General features: G+C 39.2%; 1 protein-coding gene across 2 annotated transcripts in view; it reads left to right on the top strand.

The window, feature by feature from the left end:
- arb2a (ARB2 cotranscriptional regulator A) overlaps window positions 1–20610 on the top strand; it is a 158094-nt gene that overhangs the window by 70218 nt on the left and 67266 nt on the right. For both annotated transcript variants that reach the window (XM_030144462.1, XM_030144464.1), the window contains exon 8: window positions 7535–7654. In XM_030144462.1, coding sequence (XP_030000322.1) covers window positions 7535–7654 — 120 coding nt within the window. The remainder of the gene's footprint in view (window positions 1–7534; window positions 7655–20610) is intronic.

Below are 20610 nucleotides of genomic sequence, written 5' to 3'. Positions count from 1 at the left end.
ACTTCTCAAAGTTTCAAACTTGAATAAAACTCATTTTGTGCTTGTTTGTTTGTGTGAGCATTTGTAGAATTGTGTTAAGTGTAGTAGTACATAACATCTGTGCATGTACACATACTTGTGTGTTTGTGTGTTTGCTCAAGGCAGAACCAGTGTAGCTGGTCTCAGATCCCTGCTCCCAATCTTCTAGTCAGGTCAACCATCAAACACATCCATCCTGCCCTCCCTCGCTCCCCCCACACACTGAGCACTGTCTGTCTCTCTGTCTCTCTCTCTAACTCTCTCTCTCTCTGCACACAACCCTGCTGTGGATACAGGCTGACCTGAAAAAAGGCATACACACACCTACACACACACACACATGCACACACACACACACACACACACACACAAGCAGCACCTCAGGGTCATCCTGGAACAAACACAGCCTTGTCTGCCTGCCCGCTCTCCTTTGCCTTATGTCAATTAATGGCTCGCAGTAATTTCACCTGACAATCCGGGCGGCAGCGCAAGGCTAGCCGAGATGTCACAGCGATGACCTTTCTGGCCTGGAGCCGCTCTTTTCTAATAAAGAATCTCACAAACCCACAGCAACTTCCTTTGTACTTTGTTAATGAGTTATTGATTTGAAACAATGCCCTGGCAAATATTGTCAGAGCAGACTGACCCCACCAAGGTCATGCTATTTTATTGTATACAGTCTGAGCACGCTAATCTGCACGTGGGATGACATGTACGCTATAGTTTTCTCCTTTCTCACTGTCTTGCTCTCTCTCTCTCATCCGCTCTCTCACTTTCTCCCCATACTGTATATATCCCCTTATTGCAAAGTTGAGCTGCACACCTACACATACATTTCCCTCTCTCTCCCTTTCCTTCACACATGCACAGTTTTCCCCCTCTTGTTAGTCTTGCACGTTTTTCACCTCGTTCTCCCTTTTCTCTGTCGCTTTCTCACATCATTATATTCCCAGCTCTCCATAGGTACTATACCTGCTAATTACCCACAATGCCACAGTCATTATTTTCCCATCTCTGTCGCTAATTTGCTCCATACCTTCCTGTCTCCCATTCTAGCAGACCCATCAGCTCCCAGACAGCTTCTAGCTAACTTCAGCGCTCTGTCTGCCTTAAAAGAGAGTAAAGACAGAAACAAAGACGGGAAGGAAAGAAAAAAGGAAAAGAGATGGCGAAGGAGTGCACGTACCAGACGTTGATTAAAATGCAATTGCAAACAGGTGTCACTGAGGTCCACTTTTTAATTGTGTGCACAGAGACATGTACGTAATCACGCACGTATGTAGACACAAACACTAACTTACAATAATAACCTCTTTGCTTATGCCTAACATGTAATTATGTTCATTGTGTATTTAATATTTAATCATTAGGCTAAATAAAAACAATCATGTTCCAGGCTGATCATGCCTTATTACAGAGTATAATGACAAAGACAGCAGGTTGTGCCCTTAGAGCAGGCTTGGACAGAGATATTGGTCAGCCATTCACAGAATCTAAGTGCGTGTCAGTGATCGCGTAAGAATAAAGAAGAGATCTCCTGAGTAATTTATCTACTTTCTTTCTACCTGTCATCTTACCTGTTTGCACAAAAGAGTATATTGTGTTGTGATTTGAGTTTCTATTACTTTTCATTAGTTGCTCCTGTTCTAACACATTGAAATACTGACATTTTTGGAAGATTTAAAGCACTAAAGGGTTCAAATTCAATTAAGTTGTTTAGGGATCCCGTGACACTGCCCTGACACTGCTGGCTTCCACTGAAAGGTTTCTGTGTGTAAAAAGTATAATGGCTGTTATCCTTTAGATTCCTTCCGGTCCACGGTGCTCAACATCTCTCGACTAGAAATTCCAGCTTCTTCAGAAGTTTTTCTTAAGTCCTGTGTGTTTTGGATGACTGGAGAGGAGGAGCAGAAGGGAGGAGCAGGGAGGTCTGAAGTGGTTGTTTGTCAGATTGTGTTGATGTTGTTAGATTCATTGTTTCCTGTGTTGGTCAGACACTGGGTTTGTGTTGGCGTTGGGGCTGTTATTCTGGCTGCTGCGTATTGCTCTCCCTTGCTCTCCTTTCCCTGCTTCTCATTACAGTGAATAAACACAGGGCAAAGATTGGAACAGACAACTTTTGAAGAAACGGGTTTGTGTGAGTGTGTATGTGTACAAGTCTGTGCCTCTGTCCATGCATTAGAGCTTTCCTGTTTATGTGTATGTGCATGGGGGCATATACTTTATGTGAGTCTTTGGGTTGAAGTGTAAGAAACTATTTCTCGAAATTACATATTTGGAGGAGCTGTCTGCTCTAGATTTCTTATTGTCAAATCATAAATGCACATTAGTCCTTTTTGCATGTTATACATCTGTGTATAATGTACATTTTTTTTTATATGTAATTAACCCTTTATAGGCCACTCATAGAAATACTCTGAAATTCAAAATCTTAACCTTGATGTGTTATTTGAGAACATAACAAGACCTTATTACTTTTGTGAAATTTTCAAAATTTTTATTGTCATGTACAAAATCAAGGTCAATGAAGTTACCATATTTGGTTCCTTGCCCGTATGTGGCGAAAAGAAAATTTAAATCCAAGAAGTATGTATAAAAATACAAGAAAAACACATGTAATGTGAAAGGAACATGTATTTTAGAACATTAGAACATCACTTTTAGAACATTAGACCAACATATGTGCTGATTCAGACCCCTGTCCACATCCACATTATCCCTTTGAACATCATTCCTTACATTAGTACCATTACTTCATGGTACTGAACAAAGCAGGTACACTCACTGTTCATGCAGAAGTGGACCTTACAGACCCTGTAGACCACATTGGACTTGAGATTGTTGACTCACTGTCCTCACTGTAACTGGTGCTGTCACTGTCTTATAATATGTGCAGAAATGACCAAAAATAGTCACTTGCCCAATAAAGGGTTAAGGACTGCACGATTTCAGAGCTAAGTGAACCTGTCTCCTTAAGTTTGATACATCGACACTATATGCTATATATACTGTGTAATGTGTACCTGTTCTCTCTTTGTCTGCTGTTCTTTTCTTACCTCTCACTGCACATTTTTATTTGTTTTTGAATAGTAAGCTGTCAGTATCTGGAGAGTGTCCAGTTCTGAGAATATCTAGGGAGCTGATTCCAATTTTATAATCTCTAAGGGAACAGTATGGATCATTTTATACTTGGGAGACATACAGTAAAACACATGCACAAACAGCAGACACCCTCAAATGTCCCATGACAGTCATGGCAGAAGGATTCTGGCAACAGGTGTGCAGTTGGGACTCTATTCTGACAATGCCAGATGCACACATGCACACACACACACACTCACAAACAGTGATGAAAATAAATAAACAAGGTAAGATACTGTGTGACAGGATACTGGTCTCACAGGGTAGTGTGCTCCACTGCAGCTAATTAACCCCAGGAAATAATTGCAACAGTATGCAAATTCTGTTGAGATAATTCACTCTACTGGCATGCCAGGTTGTCTGTCAGTCAGTCAGTCATTCTACCACCTGCCACTGAGAGTGTAGGCAAAAATATGTGTATAAGAGTAGAGAGATTTTTGGACATGCCAGTCATCACATTAGATAGTCTGATTTTAAGCTTGATTGATTGCGAATGAGAATGAGTAAAAGCTTCCTAACACTGACATGAGAAAAGCACATTTCTTTATTATCTTATTAAAGTTTTAATGTGATAAGTGACAAATATTATTGAAATATTAGTGAGTTTCGTATGTGCCTAAAATTCAATGCCAAACCTTTTTTTTTAATTTTACTGAAAAAGTATATCAGCTGAAAATATCAGTTGCCTGATATTACCAGTTATCCATATTTCGGGGGGGCAGCCATTGATTGGAGGTTTGGAGAAGCAGCTTGTTACCAAAACATTTTTGGCCCAGCAGAGAAATTGTTGGGTGATGTGTCCTTGAGCATGGCACCTAACCCCCATTTGCTCCCTGGACATCTGACATGACAGCCCACTGCTCCTAGTCTGCAGTGTGTAGTCCAGTGGTTCCAAGCCTTTTTTGGCTCGTGACCCCATTTTCACATCACAAATTTCTGGCGACCCCAGACATTAAAAACGGAGGCTTTTTTTTTTTTTTTTTGGCTAAAATTAATTTGTTTTTGATCATGTAATAGTTTGCTATAACGTTAATTGGAGGGAGGCAGAAAAGCCAGGTGTAGATTGCTGCACAAAGTGAGAATTTGATTTTCCTTGGTCAGGATATGTACAGTCAGTCCAGCTTGTATTTACAAGGCTGATAATTAATACTGAACAAACAATAACTCAAACTATGAATTATGAAAGAGCTGCAGCAACTGAAACCGACTACAATGAACATTTGAAAGATAAACAGTACCACCGTGCTTCAGTTTCAGCTTCAGAGTTTGTCATGTCTTATATGTATTCTCTTAACTCACCATATATTTTTTATTAGTAAGTTATTTGTTTTTTTTTAAATAAATATCTAGAAATTTCAGGCTACGCCATTTGAATTCTAGGCAACCCCAAGGTTGAAAAACACTGGTGTAATTTGTTCCCGCATGTTGAGCTAGCGATATTCACATGTATAACACACTGACATATAAAGATTCTTCTTACACTACCAGTCAAAAGTTTGGACTCACCTACTGAATATAAATGACATGAGATGGACCGCAAATGACGAATAGGTGCTCAGCGTCACTGGGAACTCCTTCAAAACTGTTGGAAAACATTTCAGGTGACTACCTCATGAAGCTCATCCAGAGAATGCCAAGAATGTGCAAAGCAGTAATAAAAGCAAAATGTGGCTATTTTGAAGAATCTAAATATAAAACATGCTCTGAGTTATGTCACACTTTTTTTTAACTACATAATTCCACATGTGTTCATTCATAGTTTTGATGGCTTTAGTGAGAATCTACAACATAAATAGCCATGAAAATAAAGAAAAACCAGGTGAGTCCAAACTTTTGACTGCACTGGTCTACAAGGAAAATTGTTCCAGAATAAAAGTAATGAAATTTTATCACATTAGAGTCACTGATAAAGAAAAATCAAGTAAAAAAAATGCTGGTTGGCTGAACTTTCCAAGATACAGCCTTGGGTCAAAATGTGAAATTCAAGAATTAACGAGAGAATGGGTTTGACTCAAAAGGAATATTTGTCTCAGAGCTACAAGATCTACTTCAAAACACTGTCTGCACATTAGAATACATTCACTTTACAGGTTCTATTTAGTGGAAGATTTATAAAACTATAATATAAATTTACATAAACCAATATATATGTGTAATAACACTTAATCATGTACCTTGAAAACATCAGCAAACCGGCACTTTTGTCATTTATTTTCCAATTAATCTTATTAAAATACGTAACATTTAGCACATTTAATCTCTGAAGCAAATCATTTCTAAAAAATTGTAGACCAGTGCTGGTAGTGTATATTTGCTTTGAAAGAACTATGTTGGCTAAACCTATAAGGCAGCTGATTCAGGAGCGTTCACTGTCCATATTACCTAAATGATAACATGTCAGTGTTTTGTGTGATACTGTTGATACAATGGCGATGACAATAGAGAAACAGAATTCTTTATATTACTCTACTTTGTGAATGTGTGTCCCTCTGTCAAACATACAAACATAATTTTTGCAATGTACAGTAAATCACCTCTAGCGGCTCCATGGCATGGCTTGTCACTAAAGGGTGAGTGTAAAGGTGGACACAGCAGGGCATGGAAGGGTAAGAAGAAGACAGGTGGCATCAGTGGATGGGAGAAATGAAGACGAGTAGAGGAGGGAGGCGGGGCCAGTGCAGTAGCCTCGGGTAGTCAAAGGGTGACATGGAGGAGAGAAGAGGGAGACTTCAAAGGACTTTGATGTCACAGCCTTTCAAACAGACAGCTCTGCTCCAGCCACTGTCTGCATGCACGCAAGCAAACGCACACAAACACGTGCACAAGGGCACTCGCATAGCACCAGTGGCACAAGGGCAGGGCAGAGTGGAGTTGCTTGCTCTTGCATCACACTCTGTGAATGGAGGTGGGTGCTGACACTACAACCCCTTCATGCTAATCTAGCAGTAAACACAAACACTCTGACAGGTTAATTTACCTCTAGACAAACACGGCAACAAAAACACACATCAGCACATCATTAAATAGTACAAGCCCACACACACCTGCACACAAACGTGTACACTTTGGTACACACAAGTGAAAACATTTTACCAAATCACAAAATGCTTTACTTTCTACTAAAACTCAAGTTTACAGCATATTTTCTATAACAGGGTTATATGTGTGTGTGTGTTAAAAATGTCTTCTCAATTACAACCTTCAGTAAAGGGAAAAGTTTACCTAATTATCTTTCTGTGATATTCGACTCTCTCGCTTTGTAAAATACAAACACATTTATGGAAACTAACAGAAAAGTCTCTTAAGATTCCTCCTCTGTCCTTTACCTCATATCACTAATTATTTGTTTTGGAGTCATATTGTAGAGTTTGACACTCAATTAACAGATGAGTCTCCATTCTCTGCAGGCTATGTTTGTTTATTTCAACATTTTCTTTTCCACTGTATATATGTTTTGTATGCTAATTAAAAGAATGTGTGTGTGTATGTGTGTGTGGTGTGTGTTTCTGTAACCATGAGGTTTAGGTCTTACATGGTGCTATCATAAATACAATAGTGTTGTGATCTTTGGATGTCGCAATACAGTTGTTTCTACTCAGTAAGGCACCATGTGCAGTGTAACCTCCTGTGGCAATGTATTGGTGATCTCTATTGTAAACCAGACAGGTTGAAAGGAAATCAAACTCCAGAATCAATGTCACAAGTTCATTAACGTTTGCCCTTTTCATGCCTGTACTTTTTGCTATTGTTCTTTCCAGCTGTGGATAAGCACTTACATGTGTGGTTAATTAAACATGTCTTCTGGCCTTCTTGTCTATGTTCATTCACATGTGACTGTGGTCATGCAGATGAAACGGAGGACACGTGTATGGGTAGTCATTTGTGGTTGCTACACCGTACCTGAGTGTGTATTGTGTATGCATTTGTATATCACCTCTCTGTTGTTGTTTTTTTCCTTTGACCTTCCCCTAGTGTCTTCCCATTATGCTTCTACTGGCATATAGATGGGCCATCGATTCAGCAACAGGGTACAAATTAAGATTTAAACGTTACGTCACCTAGCCTATTGAGTTTTACATTTAGGGCATTTGCAATATGCAAGACTTATTGATCTCCTGAAGTGTGGCTCTTTGTGGAAATCACCCCAGGCCACCACCACTTTTCTGTTTCTCTCTTATACTTCTTTCTTTTTGGTGGGCTCCAGGGTGAAAGTTGAAGCTTTAGCATTAGTTTGATGACTCTATCAATGCTTCACATTCTCATTGTTTGTGCTTCTATGTGTTTCATTACAGTATTCAAGTCTTTAATATTGCTCTCACTCTTTTTTTTGTTTTGTTTTAGACTTGACATCGTACTGTCTTATTTTGTGTTGCAGGAAAATGGTTCCTCCGAGGAACACGTGTTGTACGTGTGGGATCACTTTGTGTCCAAAGCTGCAGCCAAGAATGTCTTCATCATGGCCCACAGCTACGGAGGGCTTTCTTTCGTTGAGCTGGTGAGTGTTTTAGTTTTCCGCTTATCCTCTCTGCCTCCCACAGACACAAAGACAGGAAGAAACAGTGAAAGACACAATACATGTCAACACACTCACTCACATACAGGTTTATAAGCATGTTAATACGCAAAAAAAAGTATATGTTTGCGTTCATACACTGCATATGTTCAGGCAAGGAGACTGTCACAGAAAATAAATAGTAGCAGAACAGTTAATAGTAAATAGCATTTAGGTTAGTTTTGGTTTTTTTTTAATGCCGCTTCTTTAAACAAACTGGTTCATCTTTGTCCTTGGGCACTATCCACCTCCTCTGCACATCAAGAACAGGAGGCAAATAGGGCAAAGGAGAGGACTGGATAAAGAAATGTGGGGATGGCGTAACAACAACACTGGTTAAAGCTGATCTGCTGTGGAGCATGCAGATCTCCCATCTGTAAGAGAGAGAGACGATAGGTTGAAAGATTGTGGGAGGGAAGTGGATTTGAAAGAATTAATGGTGCACAGGGGAGGGTGAAAATGAAAGTTTGGCCAGCCTACTGGCTTTATAACTGCACCCTTCAGCTAAATGGGCCTACAGTGAGCCTTTTTCTGGTTACACAAGGTCTCCTGAGGTTAACGCTGTATTTTCTGGTCTTTAGTTTACTCTGATGTCCTAGTAGAATTGTGTATCACCTATTGATCATCATTTACTTCACTGTTAGAGTTCTAATGAATGGAGTTACTTAATAATAAAATGTCAGTGCGCTGACAGATGGATACTATCATTGGGAACATTCCCTACTTAGTAAGAAGAAACATTTTGGAGTTGTCATTAAATGGTGTTGAAGTTGATGTTTTTACTCCTCCACGTTGTAACTGGCTCTTTTACTTAACATCAGTTTTAATGTGTAGAACAAAGTAATCTGTTGAGTGTAGTACAGATGCTTTCAAAAGGGATGAAAGCTCATGGAGTTTAGCTTGGTTGTTATAAATGATTTAATGTATTGTCTTCATCCAATGATATTATTTACAGTAGGAAAGTGACCACAAGCTAATATCTTAAAAGTACAATAAATATGCAAGTGACTGAAGTGTGATATGTAGTGTGAATGCACATAATACCCTGCAAACAGGAAAAATGTACTTTTATTTTATCTAGTGCTGTTTTTATTGCTGAAAATCTGTTTTTCTCCTCTTAGTACGATAGTCATAAGCTACATGTTTATTTATATTCCAACGTAAGTTGCTATAATTTGTAGCAAATATGTGACATAAAGCAACTTGGCACATTTTTTCATGTTTATTCTCACACCCACTTCTCTGCTGCTTAAAATAAAAAAAGTAAAATTAAGTTTTGTTTTGTTATTTCTTGCCAAAAGTTGCTGTTTATTGCTGTGGCTTCTGGAATCACAGCCACTTGTATGTATCAAGACTAGCTCAGTGCCAAGCTTATTGCTGTTACTCATCGTATTAACATTTTTGCATTAATACTGCACTGTTACTCTTACTGTTTTGCCTGTGTATGTGCTTCTCACTATGATCAAAAAGCTGAGTTACGTTGCTGTTTCGTGATTTAAGGATTTACTGCAAGACTCACTACATTCCATATTATTTAAGACACTTGTATTCTCTAGAAGGGAAGGTGGAACGATGACGATACTAGTGGGGGATTAAAGGTGGCCACTTGTCCCACTGGTGTTTTCAGGAATATTTTATTTTCTTTCTTTTTCCTTCACCTACTCTTTTTTTGTTTAGTATTTTGTAATTTTAATTTGGCTGCTAAATATTCATGCAGTGTTTTGTCCGTGACAGCTTCACAATCTCCAGGGCTTTCGTGCTGTGTGACGAACACTAGCTATTGCTTCCATTTGTATCCCTCTGACTGTCTGTGTTTCCCTTCGTCAGGCTATTTCTCCCACTGTCTGACAATACAGGCCTCAGTGAAGTTCTGTTTTCTTTAATGCGATATGCTTGTCATGTAAAAAAAAAAAAAAAATCTTATCGTATTTGCACACAGAAGTACGTTGTATGGGGAAAATACAGTACGGGGAAGATAATGTTAAAACAGATTGAAGTCCTTGTGAGAAGAAACTTGTCATTAGTTGGTTTCCCTCAAGAAAGTCCAAGCTTTTATTTTTTATGACTTGCATTTTTTTTTTACTTTTTCCAAACATATCACATCATCACACATCAAATACTAACATTAGAGCATTGGTAAATTACCCACTCTCCTGCCCATCCGTAACCAGACGGGGTCTTCATATCAGTATTGTGGCTTTTATCTCTCACGCATCAGCTTTGAGTATCTATGTATATAATATATACATACAGCACACCATAAATATCTACAAAGAGGTGGCTAATCATAATATGCACACATGCACACATAAGGTATGTGATCATTGTCTTTTCAGTGTGAATCCTCCTAGCCTTTAGTCTTTGAGATCTAAAGATTCCAGGTATGTACTCCATTTCAAATCATATATTTCTGTCTTGTCCTGCATTCTATATGACATTCTTTCATATGCCACTACTTTTCAAACTTCCATCATCCATTCCTGGAATGAAGGTTCTCCATATTTCTTCCAGTTCCTCATTATAATTTGTCATCCAGTCATTAGAACAGTCTGTATCCAGTCTTTTAGTGGTTTGGGAAATGCAGACAGCACTTGAGGATCACCTAATATAAATAACTTGGGGCATAGCATAAATTGTCTTTTTATAACATTAGTAACATACCTGTGAATCTTCAACCATCATTGTTTAATTTTAGGAGTCCAAGCTTTTATTAACTACAAATGTCTTTTACTTGCAACCAGATAGTGGCACAAACACATCTATGCAAAGATTTGTTTTGATTTTATAGTTTTGATAGGCTATACTCAATTGCCCACCTGCTGCATTGTCCACAAAGAGAAGAGTCCTGTAGACATATCAGAGTCAATCATGCTGATTTTGAAGTTTCTTGTCCTTTTTGAAGACATACAAATATAGATGTAGACAGACTTGTTCATATGGATTTCATTTCAGACTGTAGTGAGACTACTCCTCTGTCCAAGACCGGAGTACTTATATGACTGTACAGATAGGATTTAAAGCAACCAAGACACATTTGTTGCTTGTTATTGCTGTTTTTCCCTCCATCGTACATAAGCATATGTACACACAAACATATACATACACTCACCATCTACTTAATTGAGGAGAAAGTGGTCCAGCGGGACAGGATGGGAGGTGTGTGCGCATGGGCAGGAGAGTGGAGAGTGGAGCCTTGTGGGATGAACCGTTTGACACATGAGAAGACCCAGAGAAAACAAGCTGTCTGTGGGTTAATTACTACTCCCCTTTGCAGTTAATAAATACATTTCTGATCAAGCACATCAAAAAGGCCGCCATTAATTTCTCCTGCTCGCTCCCCTTGCTCCAGAGCATGTTAGCCCCAGTTTGGAGCACTCAAGTGTTTCATTGCAATTTGATTTCTTTTAAAACACTTCACAGTGTGTACTGACTAATTATAGATACATCAAAGAGTAGCTAACTGCCTTTGAATGAGAGCGCGAGAGAGAAAGCGAGGCTTGCGCTGCAGGGGAAAAGGCTGCTCTCTCTTTCTCGGCTTCACCCCCACCTCCTTCGCCCTTTTCCCCTAGCTATCTTTTTTCAGCTATCACAGAATCTGTCCATCTCAGGTTCATATTTTTTCAGTTTCCTCCATCTCTCCGTCTCTCTTCTTGAGTCTCCAGTCTCTGACATCTGCTTTTATGCTTGGCCAGCTTGCTCCTCCTCCTCTCAGATGTATAGTTTAAAGAAAGATGTGTAATGTTCTCCCAATAATTCCACTTGTTACTGCTTTTTCTTAAGAATTGAATCAAATATGGAGAGGCTAAAATTCATTTCTAGGTTGGCACTGTCTTTCCTTGGACTTTCCTGTGAGTGCACAATCTCACTTCATAACAAACAGTGACCAAGAAAGGGACCAAGTGGACAGAACCGTACAGAAAGAGTACCATACCTGCATCTCCTCCTCCAGTCTGCCTGTCTTTTCATCTTTCTTCGTTGGCAGCCACGAGGGGGGCTGGACATGCAAGTGGAAGTGGTGGTGGTGTTGGTGGTTGATGTGTTGAGGAAAGGGTTGTCTAACCCGCAATAGCCTTCCTGTTCACAGAGTGAAAAAGGAGCACCCTTATTGGATAGGACAGGGCAGCATTATATAAGGTCTTATGTAAGAATGCATCTGTCTCCCAGTACACAAATGTGTGGGTGCCAACCAGACATCCAGACAGCTGCCACAACAGCCCCTCAAAAACATGATTTAGGTGAGCAATGCAAACACACCACATACAGTACATACTTGCAGAATATCGTTTTGCATTTGGTATAATGCCATCTGTTTTGGTCTGTAATGAATACAGTAAGTTTGTCTCTGTTCTTGGTTTTATGTGTGTCTGTGTGTTGTGGCTAGGTGTCATATGTGGGATGAGATGCTTGAGGTAAGAGACAGATATGGAGGATTTTTTCGCTCCTTGCGGACTTCATGGCTATACCGGTGTGTGTGGAGGATGAGAAAGATGAAACACCACTGTGTGAATCAGTCTGTTACAGAAGTTCGTTTTACATAGCAAGGACTGAAGGAAGTGATTTAAAATTCCTGGCTTTGACATTGTATTCTTAGACTAAATTAAAAGTTTTAGTGAAGCATTGTTTCTGTCTGTTTATATTTTGTTCTATGAAACTTTTGTGCCATACATTGTGCAGGGTTTGCAGTATCCGATTACATTAACAGTTACCATTCAGCCTTATGTATATTAACTAATATTAACTTATATTTTTGGTTCCATGATTCCCCGACCTCTAGTATCCCTCTTTAACTAAGCCTTTCCTCTATCCCAACATCAGCGTTTCTTTATATTCGGTTTTTTGTCCTCATTTCCTTCATCCTCCTAATTCCCCCTCTCCCAGTCATGGTGACCCCCAGGTCAGTAGCGGTGCCAACTATGCCCCCTGTGCAGGACTCTGGGTCTGGCAGTAGTCTGTTCAGCTCCCTGACTGGCATGGCAACAGCCCGCTGAACACATGGCGCTGTGCACGCACTCCTTTTTCCATTCCACAACCTTTTTACCGATTATTTTTTTTCACAAATGTGTACACCTGTGTGTAAATCTAAATTTCAACAATTCAGGGTGTTTTGTTGTACTTGAATTCTTATTCTTATTAATTCCACCCCCTGTACTTATCTTAGATGATTTTGTCTCTAATAAGTACAAATAACTTCTCAAAAATACACTAATGCTTATTGTCATATTTTTTCTAGCCTGATGTTATGTATCTATTAAATTGCATGACATACACAGTCGAGGAAAAATTATTAGACCATCAAAAGTCATCAAAAACAATGGTTATGCAATCAAGTACTAACTCCTGTGTGTATCATGTAAGTAAAACAGACAGAAAAGAAAACATAGAATGCCTAAAAGCACTGTTTTTGTCAGTACAGTGCCATAGCTATTGATGTAAGAACTGAAGTGATTTTGGTTATTATCAAGAAAACGGGAAATGGGAAATTGATAGATATCAGCTGTTAAATTAAACTCTTATGAGCTATTTTTGTTGTTATCATTATATTTGTCCAAACAAATGTACCTTTAGTTGTACCGGGCATTAAAATGAACAAGAAATTGAAGAAAACAAAGATGGTCTAATAATTTTTTCCACGACCGTATGCTTTTAGGAGAACACTCCTTACTTATATAGATACATACTACATACATACTGACAAAGTACTGGTTTGAAGGTACTGTTAGTGCTGTTTACTTCAGCCATGCTATTAAGTTAGTAAAACAGGCAGAATGTCTTGTGTTCATCCTCTTAGCAGACCTCTCTTTGTTCAAAAGTGCTTGACTTTTGCACATAAGTGACTCTCAAAGTCCAGCTCAGTCTTGGATAAATCAGTGACCAGCCCTAAACACCCTAAAAAAATTAGAAGTTTTAATCTTTGTCCCTTGATTAAATGTCGTTGTTTTACCTTCATTTTTAATATGTTTTTTTTAAACAACCTCTCCACTGACATAAATGATTGAACCCATACAACATTCATGTGCTAAATAAATTTACTTTACAAAATGTTGGCATGTCAAAATAAGTTACATGTTGATCTGTTCAAAGACCTGTCCAACCTTTACCTTAGTTCGTCGCCACACAAACAAGCATCACTTTAATTTGTTGACAAAATCATCTGAGCTGTGAACACTTCCAAATGCAAGCTCTGTAAATCCCCTCGTCTCATGTTGTATGCACGTCCCGGCCGCCTTCAAAACTCTGAGTGCTAGCCTGTCTTTTTGCTTCTGGAGGGGATGAAGAGAAGGTTTGTTTTTATCTCAAGGTTCTCCATAGCTAGCGGGCTTGCAAGCAGTGCAGTAGTAGTGTTGTTTCCTGTGTGTATGTCTGCCTGGATGTGCATGTGTCTATGTCTGTTTCTGTCTGAAGTGGCTATACACATGTTGTGTGAGTTTGTGTATATGGTTACATGTGTGCACTTATGATGCATCTGTGAGTATGTTTGTGTATGTCAGCCCTATAAGCCTGGAGAAGGCTGTATTGGCCTGAGCAGAACAGTTGGAGAGGAGAGGAGAGGAGAGGAGAGGAGAGGAGAGGAGAGGAGAGGAGAGGAGAGGAGAGGAGAGGAGAGGAGAGGAGAGGAGAGGAGAGGAGAGGAGAGGAGAGGAGAGGAGAGGAGAGGAGAGGAGAGGAGAGGAGAGGAGAGGAGAGGAGAGGAGAGGAGAGGAGAGTGAGAGGAGATGATAAATGGCTGGGGCACACTAGCAGAAATTAGTGGAGCCGTATGCAAAGCTGTGGCGTTTTGTTTGATGTGAAACAAAAGGACCACCATGACAAAAGTGCCTGCCAGCTTGCACAGCAGGACAGCAGCCCTCAGGACATACACCGCCACCATGAGAAAGTGTGTACTTGTTTTTGCACGTGTGCACTGGGGTTGCTATGTGTTCATGTGTACTTGTATGTGGTAATGCATCCATATCATGCATGGTACTGTTTGTCAGACCTCTCTATATTATGCATATTATCCCTCTCTCTGTTTTTGTGCTCCACTGGTAATGACAGACAATGCCTAGCCTTTTGTACACCATGAAAAGACCTGGTTTCTTCTTCAGCACAGCTACAGCATACTTGCTCTATTAAGCGGCTGAAATATAGACGTCTAATTTCTTTGTGAATGAATAGGCATCTTAGAGAGCAGCTCTCCTCTTAACATAAGGATGTAAATTGAACTGTTTAAATGTCACGGCTAGCAAGCTGATTTGATTTGAATTGATTTGCTTGTTTCTAGAAAAAAAGACCTCCCTTGCCAAACCTTAGCTGCGCTGGCTGCCACAGATAGACCAAGGTCTTTCTTTCCACCTCAACAACACATTGTAGGGTTTCTGAATTCTTCTATCTGCTGTGATTATGTACAAATGGCCTTCATTTGCCATCCATTTCAAAGCTGTAGTGCTGCATTGTGACTAGAGGCAGATGACGCAGACCAAATTACAGCGGGTTTGCCGGCTGAAAAGGATACTCTCACAATAGGCTTTGTGAAGTATTCCCTTCAATACGTTCCCATTATTCTCACCTTTGTTGGTGTTTCTCTCTATGTTTCAGGAGCATCTTTGGTTTCTAGATTACATTTTTGGTGTTGGAGAGGAGTGGAGAGGTTGAAAATACTTTGCTCACCTCTTGTGTCTCCCATGCTATTCATTCAACATACACGGAAGTATGTTTTGTAAATTTTTACTCTTGCTGTTTGCTATATTTGTGTTTCTTATCTTATTCATTTTAATTGTTTCACTGAAGCATTAACTGTCAAGTTCAAGACAGATGTTCTTGATATTTTTGGTTTTTTTTGTTCTTTGTGCAGCTATGTGTTTAAGGTATTCAAGGTTATGCACATTGGCCATCCATTTAACATTTCCTATAGTCTTAAACTAAAGAGATGCAGTTTATGGAACGTACATTGCTAACTGATGTATGTTTGCAATGCATAGTCCATGCATTTGTCCACTGATAGTCATTCTGTGATTTTTTTCAGGTGCCCCACTTTTTGAATCAGGAAACAATAGAAAATAACTGGATGACTTATGAGTTAGAAATGGGTACCTTGACACAAACAACATGGATTCTTAGATGATTTAGACATATGAAAAAGAACAGCTACATTTGTTCAGTTCACGAAATTTGTGTTTCCCTATATGTTGTCCTTTTACTGACATAAATACACTACTATGCTCATGGACATCCTATGTTCCAGAAAAGGCATTTATATGTCACTCACCTCACACCCAAGTTTATTTTTGATACAAATCTAATGCTGGTAGTTTTATGTTTTTGCATTTATGTAATGAATATTTAACTGTAATGTAAACCAGTTACAGTGAGGACAGTGAGTCAACAATCTCAGGTCCAGTGTGGTCTACAGGGTCTGTAAGGTCCACCTCTGCATGAACAGTGAGTGTACCTGCTTTGTTAAGTACCATGAAGTAATGGTACTAATGTAAGGAATGATGTTCAAAGGGAGAATGTGGATGTGGACAGGTGTCTGGATCAGCACTTACATTGCTTTAATGTTCTAAAAGTGATGTTCTAATGTTGTAAAATACATGTTCCTTCCACCTTACATGTGTTTTTAGTCTTTTTTTTTTTTTTTTTACTTCCTGGATTTTTTTTTAATTTTTTTTCTTCACTTATGGGTAAGGAACCAAATATGATAACTTCATTAAGCTTGATTTTCTACATAACAATGAAAAAAAAAAAAAAAAAAAAATCACAAAAGTAATTAAGTCTTGTTATGTCCTCCAATAACACTAAGGTTGAAAATTTGAATTTCAGACTATTTCTATGTGTGAACTATAAAGGGTTAACAGTCCATCATTGGATAAAGACAAAAACTCACAGAATGGAGATTCACCTTGTGTTCAGTGTTTTAACATGTTTCTGTGAATTTTGTTGGACTTATTTAAGCCTTGCTGCATATGTGTATCAGTACATTTTGTGTCCTATTGTGCTTCTTTAACTTCTGTTCTTTTTCAGGCTGTTCATGGTTATAAAGGTCATCAGAGATGAATCCACTGACAATTCAATGTGTCATTTTCATATTTTAAAGTTGTAAAAATATACTGTATGTGTTCTGTTTTCATTCAGTTCTCCTAGTTCTCCCAGAAGCAGACAGAGCGTTGCAGAAACACTTATATACTTAAGGATCTCTTCCTTACATTGTCAGCTCAAGAGTCCCCCCCTTTGTCTGTTTGTGTTGTTTTTTTCATTGTGCTCTATCTTTGTCTCTCACTTTTTCTTCTTCTCTTTTCTTTGAGTAATATTACAATACTCAAGCCCATTCAGCAAGTCTCTGTTTGTAATTTCCTCACTTTCTGAGACAACCGTTGTGCCTTAACACGTTTGATAATCCATCTCCTCATACCCATTTTGATCTTAAATGTGACTAAATGGTACGTGTGTAAACAGCTGATGATAACTCTGACTGGCACTAATTTGACACTTTTGTATGTTAGCCAGCTGTTCATTTTTGTCTAATCAACACACTGGTCTGACGTCCACGGTCAGATGGACAAGTGCGCTTTCACCAGGTCGTCACGGTTACCCACTCTTCACAGAAGTTGCTATGGCGACATAATTGAAAATCATTACATCTCAAACAAGTATTGTTTAGGTGACTATTCATAAGTCTCCTCTCACCTCTTTGTCTTCCTGGTGTTTCCTGTCTAGTTAGAAAAGAAGGTGAAATTTCCATCCATCCATAGTACACAATTATACAGAGGCTGTCGTCTTTTTTTTTCCTGCGCTGCTCCACCCGTCCTATACCCCACCTCTTGAACACGGGGTCTTTTCTGCCACTTTGTGATATAAGAAGCTGAGCTAGTTTAAGTTCATTTGAGTTCAGTTAAATCTTAAGGGATTCATCATTACATATTTACTGGCTGAGGCTGATCTTGCTGTAAGGTTCTACCCTCGTCCCATTGATCTAGTGCGCATGTTCACTCCCGAGGTTACGGGACGTGCTTCCATTTGCATAAGGCCCTGGGCAAGGTTCTTTCCACCATTGATTGGCCTGTCCATGAGCGCCCCGTGCCTTCTCACATTGATCACTTTGTTTTTTTCCCGGAGACAGTGCTACTCAGAGTTCAGCTGCAGCACCAGCATATCAGACCTGCCGGAGGAGAGAGAGAGAGAGTGGAAGGAGAGGAAAAAGAAAGACACCGTAAGAGAGAGAAAGAGAGAGAGAGAGGGAAGTAGGAGTCAGAGAGGGTAGATGGAAAACTTTAGTGTCAATATCTTAATAATTTTTGAATACTTACGCTTTGAATTATGATACTTAATGTAAAAACTGAAGTAAAAACAAGACACTCTTGTTGTTGTTGTTGTTGTTTTTTCTTTCTCAACTTGTGTCTCCCTGAGCCCTCTGTGTGCAAATACAATGATATACACAGGAGTAAACACATGCATATATGAATATAATAAGAAGCAGGATTAACCATGCAGTTAGATATCACTGTAACATCTGCATTTATACCCAAATTGCCTCTAGAAATGAACAACTGCCCTCCCTCTGTAGCTCATCTCTATGTGTATCCCCATTTTAACTCACCCTCTGTTTCAACTCTAGTCTGCTTGTATCCGAAAAAAAAAAACTCTCCTTTACTTTCACTGTTTGCCCACCTCTGTTTTTCAGCAGCATAGTCGACTTTATAGTTATTTAGACAGTCTTCCATGTGTCTGTTTGTTTAGTATATCAGCAAGGGTGATTTCTAGTTTACTTGGCTCTCTATAGTCTTTTGATGTCAATATTTTGTCAAGTTTATGGGAAAGATTGATCTTGTACTGCTTATATGTGATATAGTAGTTTTATACTTATAAACAGATGTCATAGGATCTTTTTTTTTTTTTATATTCCTGCAGTTTTATGCAAAATGTGAGGATACAGTTTTGATACTTGAAAGACAAGCTCTTGTCTAAATGGAAGGTAATTTAGCCCGTGTCAATGTCTCTACTTAAGAAGTATATTAAGTATTTTATAAAAGCATGTGCTTGCTTTTTAATTGGTACACATGTGCAATTTTATGTTTATCCAGCGTGGTTTCATCGGCGGCACACGGCTCAAATTCCCATAATGCACTTCTCCTCTTTGTTCTGCTGTGTGGGAGCAGTATGGCGCTTTGTTCGCCTCTCTCGTTCCTCTCGGCTCGTTGCATCTCCCTCTCTCTCTCTCTCTTCCCTCTCCTCTGCTTCAGCCGTCTCTCGCTCCCGCTGCCTCTTTCATCCACTCTTTAATACTCATCGGGCACCTCTGTCCATTTCTTTCGCTTCTTTCCTCGGCTTGTTTTACCTAGCGTCTTAATTCACCACACAACTCTCGTTCACTCATTTATTCTTCTTTGCCCCTGTTTTTAAAAATGTCAGCCTACCTCCCCGTAACTATTTTTGTTTTTCCCCACAGAGTTTCTTTGGTCACCCTCCTTCTGTCTTGTGTTTTATATTTCTCCTCCTCTTCTTCTTCTTCTTCTTTTTTTTTTTTTTTTACCCCCTCACATGTAAATTTACATCTTCACGTTTGCTTCCCTTTTTGTTTCCCACTGTATATGGCCTTTCACCAGTACTTTGCCCCATTTTGGTGTGAAATTAATTCATTCAGTCACTCCATTTTTTTCAGTTTCTTTACTTAAAACCAACATTCAACAGCCTCCCTACTTTTGCCTTCTCTTTAAGTGAACGCATCTATCCAAAAGCGCAAATTTATTGTCCGCAATTTGTTCATTTTGCTTAAAAATACAACACAAACACCATCTAAGCTTTGCTCTTTGATATAAACTAAAGCCTGATGTGAATTTTGTGTTTATTCATCGCTGAAAAAACCCAGTTTATAATCCTACAAGAATTGTCATCCTTCTTTCTCTCATTCAATGTCGCATTTCTCCTTCTTCACATTAGCCGTTCGGGTCTGTATTTCCTTTTCTTCTCGCCTGTCTATCGTATTCACTATTTTAACTGTGGTATTTTGATGCATTCACCTGCTGTGTCTGGGTGTGTCAGCTGGTTACGACCTAGGTCACCTTCACCAGAGAGGGAATACAAACGTCTGACGTGAGGTTTGAATGTGGCGAAGATGACATGTTGACAGCTCAAATGAATCGCTTGTCACATGTCATTTTTTTTCCTACCCCCCCTTGTTAATTCTTTCATAAGAATGCATACAATATACGAAAGGAATCTTAAGGACATACAGGGTTGCAAATTGTCACACAGGCGTCACATGAATTCAATCCAGTTTGCTTTTCTATCTTTTTTTTTTTTTCTCTGCCCTCAAGATTGTGAATAGTTTCAATCTGAGGTGAATGTAGGAGGAAGAATAAGTCTTAGGTATTGAAAGGAGAGAGAGTGTCGTGTATGAAAAGCTGTGAGGAACTGCAAGGCGGATCCTGGTGCAAATGTCAGTGAACCCAGTGACTCTAGGGTTGAAGTTTAACCCTCTCTTTCTCCACTGCTTCTGTTTTCACTCTTTTTTTCTCTAGTTTAAGCTTTTTTTTTCCCTTCAAACCCTGCATCTCTGTCCACAGCCGCCTCTTCACTCTATGCTACATGTCTTTCACTGCTTTTAAAGTTCTTTGAATGTGGTGTTGGTATTCTGTGGTTTTATCGCCTTGCCTACTCCAAACCCTCAGCACCAGGGTCACAGCATTCTTTTCTGTGTGTTAGTAAAGAATTTGTGAGCGTCAATGCATCACCTGTAGACTGTGTGATTTATTTATTGGACATTTTTCTAGTTTTTAAGCAAAAAGATACACATTAGGATCGGCAGAGACGGGGGGAAAAAAATCGTGCAATCCCATTTTTTTCCCAGTGACTTCATATTTTCTGCACTTTAAGCTCGGAATACCTCATATTGGCTATTCAGCTGATCTATACCCACCTCTATA

This window comes from Sphaeramia orbicularis, chromosome 9, assembly GCF_902148855.1.
Source record: "Sphaeramia orbicularis chromosome 9, fSphaOr1.1, whole genome shotgun sequence".
In the NCBI taxonomy this organism is placed as follows: domain Eukaryota; kingdom Metazoa; phylum Chordata; class Actinopteri; order Kurtiformes; family Apogonidae; genus Sphaeramia; species Sphaeramia orbicularis.
The sequence above is the reverse complement of the archived record's forward strand: the minus strand, read 5'-3'. Positions and strand labels throughout refer to the sequence as shown.